General features: G+C 40.4%; 1 protein-coding gene across 1 annotated transcript; it reads right to left on the bottom strand.

Moving 5' to 3' along the window:
• Positions 1 to 225: 225 nt before the first annotated feature.
• On the bottom strand, positions 226 to 10740 carry imp4 (IMP U3 small nucleolar ribonucleoprotein 4). Its single transcript, XM_033618674.2, has 9 exons — positions 10604 to 10740; positions 8607 to 8715; positions 8405 to 8488; positions 8174 to 8283; positions 5334 to 5466; positions 3502 to 3656; positions 3312 to 3406; positions 3144 to 3217; positions 226 to 746 (listed from the first exon to the last, which is right to left on the bottom strand). The coding sequence occupies exons 1-9, from the start codon at positions 10604 to 10606 to the stop codon at positions 613 to 615; spliced, it is 897 nt and encodes a 298-aa protein (XP_033474565.1). The 5' UTR covers positions 10607 to 10740; the 3' UTR covers positions 226 to 612.
• Between the last annotated feature and the right edge of the window lie 147 nt (positions 10741 to 10887).

Here is a 10887-nt window from a genome sequence, read left to right on the forward strand (position 1 = left end):
CCACTTCTAATATCACTTACAATTGACTGTGGAATATCCAGCAGGGATTATTGCCACCTTATTGCAAAGGTGGCATCCTATCACAGTACCTTGGTTGAAATCACTGAGCTCTTCAAAATTACCCATTTTGTATTACAAATGTTTGCAAATGGAGACTGCATGGCTAGGTGCTTGATTTTATACACCTGTGGCAATGTGTCTGATTGAAAGACCTGAAATCAATAATTGACCGGTGTGGCAAAATACTTTATTCATATAGTGTATCTTCACAATGCATATTTGCACATCTTTAATGTTTGCACATATGAATAAGTATGAACTTTTATTCACAAGGGGCAAAACAGTGAGCCAACTTAGATATCTGAAACAAATTTTATTACAAAATAGCAAAACAAATATAATAAAGTCACCACAGTATGCCTTAGGTCTTTGTTAACCAATGGCTTTGTCAAAACAGATTCCTTTTACTTGAAAAGTTCTGTCCCTCAAGATGGATATGATGCAGTCTGACTGGGAAACCTTTGAACAGATTATACTTCGAGTCATATTTGGTAAGCAACTAACAAAAACATGTCATTTTATAAACACATTTTAAGATTTTTATTAAGCACTTTAGCTATGCTTTATTAGTTCCTTTTGCACACTGAGGAACCTCCTTTTCTTGGCAGTGTGTGTATATGCATGGTGACGCCACTCGACATCCGCCGTACTCTCATTCTCCAAGGTGCCCAGTTTGATCATGTACACTAAACAAAAGAACAGAAGGAAACTTTTTACACATTCCAATAGCACGTGGCACAGAGCAATTCAACTCAACGTTTTATAGGAAAATGCCCTCAAACTATCTGAGAACAGATCATTTCACACTGTTTACTGGTGTGAATGTTGGAAAGCATAAGTTAATTAGACCAGAAACCTCAGGAGGGAAGTAGTATAAAGGACTTTCCTAACCTGCCCTTATTTTGACATGACACACACAAATTCCACACAGTGCATTTAGTTGAGTGTTCCCTCTCTCACCATATAAGATTTAGGTGATAGGATTTGCTTTTGGTTATAAGCAGGAGTATGAGAGTTGCACCTTAGCTTAATCTCTATGAAATGACATCTCTGAGCCAGGAGTCACTTTGCAGTTACCATCACCACAGCAATTCGTGATTGCAGGTGGAAGCACAAAGCTGATTGAAATTACATTACATTTGTTTAGCTGACATTTTTATCCAAGGTGACTTACAATAAGTGCAGAGATGAGCTGATGGGTGCAGTGTGACAAAGTCCTATTTAAGGACCATTTTTTCCAGCTTTTCACATTCCTTCAGCTGCTTCTTCATACAAAGTCAAGATAGCAATCCACTTAATTTTCAGCATCCAGCATTCACACTGCAATTTCTTAAGACATTACCTTCTCTAGTTTTTCTTCCTTATCCCTAAGTTATGACCTCATCAGTGATATATTTTCAGTTTCAGCTCTTGTTGAAGAGACAGCTATTAATACTATTTTTTCCCAGATAACATTCACAAGGCTTTCATAAAAGTTAGGCTTTTTGTCATAACTATTTTAGCTGTGTTAGCATCTTCAGTGTTTTTTCACTGGTAATGCATTAAAGGAAGACTAACAGACTGGTGTCTCCTATCAAACTCAATAGAAATTTGAATTCTGCATTGTAGCTCAGTCCATAGGGACTTGGCTTGGGAACCAGAGGGTCGCCAGTTAAAGTCCTCGCCCGGATCAAAATATGGAGTGTGGACTGGTAGCTGGAGAGGTTGACGGCACCAAATCCCCCAATGGCTCAGGGTGCCAGTCCATGGGCAGCCTGATTTATTTCTGCTTAAATTTATTTTTTGACTTGAACACAACACAAAGACTAAATTAAAGTGCATTGGGATCATTTTAACATCTGGCCTAAGATGTGCACTGTGTGGGACATTTTACACTTAGCAGTGCTCTCTAGTGGAAAAAAACACTATGCAATACCATCACTGTTACTCTGTGGCCTTAAGCATGTATTTGGCATTTCTGTGCTACACTTCTCTGCACATTCCTGTAGTAGTTAGCACTGCTGCCTCACTGCAAGAGGGTTTGAACCCACTGATTGGCGGAGTTTGCATGTTCTTATAATGTCAGCATGGGCGGCACGGTGATGTGGTGGTTAGCACTCTCGCCTCACAGCAAGAGGGTTCCTGATTTGATCCCAGGTGCGGGAGCCCTTCTGTGGGTAGTTCGCCCCTTGTCAGCGTGGGTTTTCTCCAGGTAAAAATATGACTTCCATGACATAATCAGAATAACAAAAGTCTCAACTCATGAGACCAGGGATTCACTGGCACTGTAGTGATGGTTGGAAAGCTCAAAAGAGCAGGAATAGTAACAAAAGTCTCAACTCACAAGTCCAGGGATTCATGCTAGTGTGCTAGTGCGGGTGACAACCAATCATGCGGGAAATGGTCTCAATTTAGGTGACGCGTGAAAAGAGACAGAAATGCCTTGCAGTCCCACGCAATGCAGGACGTCTGGTCACCCTATGCGTGCACAACCATAAATCGGGCTTTACAACGTAATACTGGTGCTGGTCATACAGTCTGAGAACCCAGAAAGACCTTCCCCAGTTCCATCTACAGTGAAAAAATACTTCTTGTAACTATGAAAAGCTGTGATATTTACATGTCGTATCTTGATAGGTTACAATCTCTGATTCCAGTCTTAAAAGTGAATTATCTTTTTATCTGTTTGGGCGGTTTGGGCAGTATCTTAGTATTATGGTATTTCGAGGTATTTATAAATCCTGGTGGTAGGATTTTCAGTACAGTCAATGGTACATACGCTCTTCTATTAATGCCAGACAGAGAGGCTGTACTGAGGATGTATTATATGTAGTGCACAGTACTTGTCACAGGAGGTCAGTCTCTACTGGTGGAACAGACCGTAGAGCTGACAGACAGGTGACTGTGAGTGGTGGAGGTAACATTACAGGGTGCCACACACTTAAATCTTCATATACCATAGACCTCGGTGAAATGTCAGAAAGGTATGACGGTGAAATAAGGGTATGAAAAAATAGACCTCGGTGAAATGTCAGAAAGGTATGACGGTGAAATAAGGGTATGAAAAAACAGATACCGCCCCTGAGCCTACTATCCATACTTACATTTCATTTCAAACCTTGGTCCAACCTCTGTCAGCTCAATGTTCTTGTGGTCTGTTTTCTTGTAGGTATGATGCCTGTAACAACAAGACATATTACTCTCAGTACTGTTTACCTCAATAAGGCAATGTTTGTATGGCATTCACACTAAGAGAGTCCCCTCACACTGACCTGAAAGAGATGAAGTCCTCTTGGTTTGCAAATGTGATTACACGTCTGCTGTCCTCCTTTGGCACTGGAAAAAGATACTTGAGGATATTTGATACCTGCATGAGCAGAATTAATTAGTTGTACCCAAAAACGAGTGGTGAAAGCCAACATCAGTGGCATGTGTACAATGCATGGTCCAGCATTAACTCACCCTAATGCCAAGTCGCGAGGTGAAGTTGTGAAAAATGAGGTGAGGGTAGGCCTCAGACATGGTGCCTATGTCTGGAACATCGTGCCTCATTACCACGTTGTACAGTGTGAAATAAGCAGTGGGTCCAAATGGCAAGTGGCACACCACCAGGCCATCTGTAAATGTCCAGGAATTAAAAAAAAAAAAAAAATTCTGTTACTTCATGTGCATTGCCTGTCTGTAGTGACTCTAGTTTACTGCATACTCTGATTACAAAATTCACATTTTATCTTGCTTTATAGTTGTATAGTTGTACAGCTGAGGCTGATGGAATTCAATTAGAATTCATCATCATTTCTTCTTCTCTAATTTCTTTGTAATTTTGACAACTTGTGAGAAAATGAATTTCTGTATCAACTTCTCCTGTTCTGCTATGGTGTGTGTGTGTGTGTGTGTGTATATATTATATATATATATATATATATATATATATATATATATATATATATATATATATATATACACATATATATACACACACACACACACACACACATATACACATATACATATAGTATCTCACATAAGTGAGTACACCCCTCCCATTTTTGCAAATATTTCATTATATCTTTTCATGGGAAAACACTATAGAAATGACACTTTGATATAACTTAAAGTAGTCAGTGTACAGCTTGTATAGTAGTGTAGATTTACCTTCCTCTGAAAATTACTCAAAACACAGCCATCAACATCTAAACAGCTGGCAACATAAGTGAGTACACCCCACAGTGAACATGTCCAAATTGTGCCTTAAGTGTCAATATTTCAAGTGTAGTGTTAGTGCTGCGATCATAAACAGACTAGAATACCGAGCAACTCATGCCAGTCAAACTCAACTGAAGGTTGTGTGTATCTCCGACATGTTGACAAGGTATTCCAACCCCTTTGTGGCGACTACACGTGAATAACAGAGAACCCCTAGCACTTAGCCGTTTATATTTTTGTTGAGTATAGGCAATTAGAAAATGTGCTGGAGATGGTGAATGAGCACTTCAAAGCAACTCGAACTCGTTATACGAGTACCCACGGTGCTCCCCTGATTAGCAAACGTTAGCCCCACACCTCACGGGCACTTGTTGCATGTTGCTTTCACCGTCTCCAGTGCATTTTCTAATACAATGTAAACACCAGTGCTACCTGTCAATATGTCGGAGATACACACAGCCTTCAGCTGCGTTTAACTGGCGTGAGTTGCTCGGTATTCCAGTGTTTATGATCGCAGCACCAACACTACACGTGAATAACGGAGAGATGAGAGACGGAGAAACAGTCTGCTCTGCTGCACCTGTGTGTAGCCTACGACGTCACTGTTAAGGGCACGTTCAAGAACACCAACATTGTGCAACAGTTTAACACTGTTTTAAGGTTTCTCTTCTGGTCATCGGCCTTGTGAGCACAGGGATCGGCCTAAGCCGATTACCTCAAAATGGCATTAGACCAAAACGGTCACAATTTCGAGCCCTGAGAATTGTAGTTTATGTATTGATTGGATTTCTGCTTTCCACTGCTTGAAATATCTCAGTTTATTATCTTTGTGTATTTGTTTTACTTGTGAGTTGGGAATTATTTTCATGGCATCACTTTGACTTATGATTATGATCTCCTCATTTGTTCCATTCCAGATGTTTTTAGCTGGGTTCAGACAGTTTTGCTGTTCTAAGCAGGCTCCAGTCAGTCAGTTCATGTGGCTCCTGTAGGATGTCTAAACACTGCTGAAAACTACCTGCTCTTAGCCACAAGGACCAATCAAGTGTGACCAATATGAAAATAAACAAAAACAAAAGAGGGCGTACCAGGCTGTCCTCTTGTTTCATGCACGATGATGAGGTCTGTAACACTGTTGGTTTTGCAGGCTCTCACAAGTGCGCTGATCTCATGGCCTCCTCTGTTCATGCGCTGGGCTCCAGGGAACATCAGCTTTACCTCCTAGACCAATTGTAATACATGGCATGTTATTCTCTGCTGTCTTTACTTACTCCCCACCAGAGTTGTGTATAACGCGTTACTTTGTAACGTTACTTTTTGCAGTAACGAGTAACCTAACGCGTTAGTTTGCTGTTTGAGTAATCAAATACTTAAGTACATTTTCAAACAAGACATCAGTTACTTCCGTTACTTTTAGAACGCTGGTCCTTCAGCTCCGAAAGAGCAACGGCTGTCGTTTGGTTCTAATAACGGAGATAACGTTAAACCTATCAGTCTGAAAGAAGTTGGGATGCACCGAAATGAAAATTTGTGGCCGAAGCCGAATATTATTAAATGCTTGGCCGAATACCGAGTACTGAATACCGAATATCATTGTTTAGTTGTTCATTAGTTTTTGCAGATGAACCCCCTCCAGATTAGTGTTGGCACGGTATCAAAATTGGGACCCACTGTGCAATACCAATGAAAATATCATGGTTCTGAGTAGTATCACGATACCACAGCGAAAATGAGGCAGATGTGCCTTTTGTCATTTATGAAAAGATAAATCACTTTTCTATAACACATCAATGATATTTCAATGGAATAAATTACTTATTGACTTAGTCATACTTCAAAAACAGCATCAATAAGTGATTAACATAGGGGGGATCAAAATAAAAAAAATAAATAAAATAAAAATCAACCAGCCACCCTCCTCCCCTTACAGTCCCTTCTTAAGTAATGAACAGTCCCTAAAGTGCGGTGAGGTTTGTGGGCCGTTACTGCCAGAAAGAGAGAAATGTGAAAGGCTCGTTTCTCCTCTGACACATCAGATACCTGTGTTCGGCTGGCTCAGCTGTTCAGATACTTCTGGGCAGTCATGACACCAAGAAGAGGATATTATTGGAACCGACTTCTCCGTCGCCCGGTAAGCCGATGGCCGCCGTATTTGACAGGAATACATTAACGTTACTGTCTGTGTCTGTGACCCCTGTTCAACCCACAATTGGTGGGATTCACCTTTCGTTTCTGCTGCTGGTTGAAATATGTAGGCTGCTCGCACAGCATGCTGAATGATTTAAGCCTATTTTGCTCGCTCAAAACTATTTTTTGTCGCAAATGCGAGTGCCGTGACGGACCGATCGCCACACTACGGTCATTTTAATCCGCCCGTCACGGCACGCCGTTTGATTGCGTTATCAAAACGCCGCTATTATTTGGCTTTGCTTTTAACTTATTCCACCAAATACCGAATGTGTGTTTTTTTGCAATATTCGGCCGAATATATTTGGTTACCGAATATTCGGTGCATCCCTAGAAAGAAGCCACGGAGCTTGCGGCTTGCTACATGGTCGGAGAAATGCTGCCGTTGTCTACGGTGGAGTCTAAATAGGTGGAGTAGGACTCGCTGACAGACATATTTCAGACCCAGGACTTGCATTATGCAGGGTACACGCTACACGCTGGTACTCACCAATTGTCCCCGGTCGTCTTTCACGGCGTGTGTGATGTCATCGGGTTATTCTTGTCCTATTTTTATTACTTTCACTATTATTTGAGTCACTGCCAGAACTGTGTCTGTTCATGTGCCAGCCGACATGTTGTTGTAGTCACCTAAAAGCATCAGCAGATGGCAGGAGCTACATTTGAAGCGCCATACGTAAACTATCAAGCTACTGTATCTTCCACAGGAAGTTCTGAGAAATGTTTCAGAATAAAAGCCTATTTAGAAAATGGAGGAATTCTCTCAGCTGAGGTTATGAGGGGCTTTTAATTTGAAACAAGTGTTGAGTTTGAAATGACGGTGTGATATGTTAACTTTATAAAGACAACGGAGCGGATAAAAAGTAAATATATAAACACACAGAGGGATTAATAAATAACAGACCGTCTATAATGTAGTTTGTTTCAAATGAAGCTGGGAGCCTCTGCAGATGTGGTGAGTAAAAGCCACGCCGCTATTTGTTAATGTTATTACTTTATGTCCGACTGTGAGGATGTACCATTGTTTGCTAGCTTGATGCCAATGACAGTAACGTTAACTCAGCGGGTTGACAAAGTGCCTCTGCTGTTTCACACAATCATTTCCCCCCTTTATTCTGTGTGGTAACATCCCTAGAGGTAATATTAAAAATGCTGGGGTGTTGTTGTCATACAGTTGTCTATGGCCAGCTGTGATGGGAGAATTGGATCTCAGTGAAGGGCAAGTGCTCCATAACTTTAATTTTGGAGACTATATATATATATATATAGTGTGTGTGTGTGTGTGTGTGTGTATATATATATATATATATATATATATATATATATGTGGTTGGTTTATACTCTGGAATCACCACTTGCAGCTATATTTGTTATTAAGGTTCAAAGGCCTTTGAAGCCTATCAATAAAATTATTATAAACATTTTAAAAATGAGTTTTAAATGAAGTAAGGCTGAAGTAAGGGCTATAATTTACCAATAATTATGGAACAATGTTTTCCTGTAGACAGGTTTCATATTTCAGCATGTTCAGATGGCCTACTGTGCTATGTGGGTTATAAATTGGATGTCTACTACTTGACCTCAGTCTTATTTTTTCTTCATATTGATTGAAAAAAAAAGATAGATGGTTCTTTTTAGGAAACTTCCAAGAAAACTGATCTTTAAGTTATTTGTAAATTACAGATTCATACAACAAAGTCTCAAAGTCCATCTGCTGTCACTGCGGAGAAAGTGGCCTGACCTTGGAAAACATTTTGAGTCTGGAGCTGGGGTCTCTGGATGTGGTGACCATGACTTTAGGATCTTCAACTCCAGTCCATTTATACTCATCATCCATGTGTGAGCTGACACCTGCACAGAAAACACCCAATACATCAATGGAAATGAATATATGGATGGTTAAATTAAATGGAATGAACAAATTGGTGCAATCAGATGGATGGTGTTGATAATCATGAAAAATAACACTTACCTTCTGCCCCCTCATCATCATACTCCAGTAGTTTCTGTAGCTGCAAGGCTTCTTTGCGTACCTCAGTTGGAAGAAGACGATTTTCTGCAGAGGAAAAAGAGCATGTGTTATACATGGATTTGTGGTAGGTTAATTTCCACTACTGATCACTTGTTACAGAAAATGCAGAAGGACAAATTGAACCTAATGATCATGATCATACCATCAAGTGCACCCTTCAGCTTTTGTTTCTTCTCTTCAATTGTTCGGACCCTGTCCTCTTGGGCCTTCCTGTACAGGTACTCTCGTCTAAGTCTCACCTCTCGACGAAGCTATAACAACATTAAACCAAATTATTTCACGCAAAGAGTTGCAGGCTCTACACTTAAGTCATTTTGATATGAAAATAAAAGCTTGGTTCAGAAACATAATAGGATCATTAAAAACAATGTAACGTATAATATTTTGACATCTGTGTTCATTGTGGTTAAATGTTATTTACACAACAGTTAGTTCAGGCCAAGCAATCTGATTAGACAAGAGGCATTCAAGAGCCCCTTTTACACTGCCAGATTTTCCGCGAATGTTGGGCCTTTTTGCCGGCAAGCTGCGAGCGTTTAGACACACAGAGCCAGATTGGTGAGTTGATCCGAGATGCCCAATTTTCCACCTCGTAGGGTAGTCATATTGGCAGAAACCTTTTAGTTTAAAAAGACCAAGGCGGCCTTCCGCAATGGGAGGGGCTGTTGAAGGCTTGTGGGAGGAGCTGCTGATGATGCCGCAAGTGCGACCCACTGGCGGTGGATAAACAGGAAACAGCCGATAGCAGGAATTAGTGAGGAGCTAGTAGTAAGAGGGAAACGGAAACCTGACAGACACTGTAAAGATGAGCAACTGGGGAGACAAAGAATTGCGCGCCCTCCTTGCCCTCGCAAACGAAGAGGCCATTAACTGTCAGATGACAGGAACGGTGAAGAACGGGCCGACTTACGAGAAAATTGCCAAAGGACTGACTAGCAGCGGCTTCCCTCCCATGTCACTGTTTACGTCACATGCTAAGCTACACGTTTCGTTAGTTGCTCACGCCCCCCATTGCCCCGAAAAAGGCGCATTCTGTATAAGTATGTAGGCGGCATTTCTGGAATTTCTCAATTGTGGGATCAATAAAGGTGTATCTTATCTTATCTTATTTTATTTTTGCCACACTCCCCGATTTTGTTTTTATACTGCAATTGCTGAAAAAAGACTGATTGGGCTTTCCTGCAAATTTGCACAATTTCTATCTAAAAATGGCTACTAAGTGTTGCTAAACAGCTGATGCTTTATTTAAAATAAACAATTCTATGTCATTACAATGACATGATTTGAAGTATCTTGGCCTGATTGTTGATCAAAATTTGAACTTTAAGGAGCATATAAGGAAAATAGTAAAAACCATAAAGTATAACTTGGAAAGTTTCGCTCCCTGGATGCAGCCAAGACATTTATGCATGCTATGATCCTCTCACGTCTTACTGCATTACATGCTTAGGACAGGCTGGGGAAACAGCCTTGAGACCCCTTGAGTTGATATACAAACAAACCTTTGGACAAAAAGCCATTGCATTTTCATTACTGTAGGATACTGAAGAAATAAAATTTACTGAGCATTGAAGAGTAAAGATTATGTTCAAATGTCTGGTTTATAACACTTAAAATGGTTTGGCTCTTCCTCCATTCTATAACTCTACGTACACTTCCTCAGTAAGTTATATTAGATCCTCGAGATAATCCTCTGTACAAGACTGGAACATACCATTTCATCGCACTGCATTTGGGCAGGCAGTTTTTCGTGTAAAAGCTACAAATCAGTTTAAGACTCTCCTGTTTTCAGGACACAGCTGGTTGTATGCTGGAGGATTCTTCACGGTCTAACCTGAAGTAAATCTATATCTCCCTGCCACAAAGGTGACCATTTCTATACAGGATATAATTACAATTAAGTATGGTAGCGTATCACACTACACAATAAATCATCTATTATAACAACTACAACAGCCCACACTGTTTCCTTTCGGAGAGACATCAGGCGCACGTTGTCAGTGACGCTATATTAACAGTTAACGTTAGCTAAGTTGATAATGAAGCTAATGAAGAAGGTAAATCGCCTGCACGCATTTCACACCAAGCTACCGATAGATTCCATGCTCAAACATATTTTCAAATAATTTTTAGACTTACCATGGTGTTGTCTTTGCCGGTGGTTAGCTAGCAGGAAACACACATGGAGCTAGGAGGACCTTCTCCTTCTTCTTCTTCTTCTTCTTCTTCTTCTTCTTCTTCTTTCTTTTTATGGCGGTTGGCAAACAACTTTTCAGGTGCATTACCACCACCTTCTGGACTGGAGTGTGGAACAGAATATACTATGTATTAAATTTTTTTTAACAAGCCCTGTTGCTTCCAAAAACCTAAAAATCTCTCCAAATACAACATCCCCTGAGTTTCTTCTCAATATATCTGCTACA

The sequence above is a fragment of the Epinephelus lanceolatus genome, chromosome 9 (genome assembly GCF_041903045.1).
Source record: "Epinephelus lanceolatus isolate andai-2023 chromosome 9, ASM4190304v1, whole genome shotgun sequence".
NCBI lineage: Eukaryota > Metazoa > Chordata > Actinopteri > Perciformes > Serranidae > Epinephelus > Epinephelus lanceolatus.

Coding starts and splice junctions, on each gene's coding strand:
- imp4 (XM_033618674.2), bottom strand. Junction 5,467..8,173: donor GACTCAAAATGTTTTCCAAG/GTCAGGCCACTT, acceptor CAATTGGTCTAG/GAGGTAAAGCTGATGTTCCC. Junction 3,407..3,501: donor CCTCGCGACTTGGCATTAGG/GTGAGTTAATGC, acceptor CTGCTCATGCAG/GTATCAAATATCCTCAAGTA.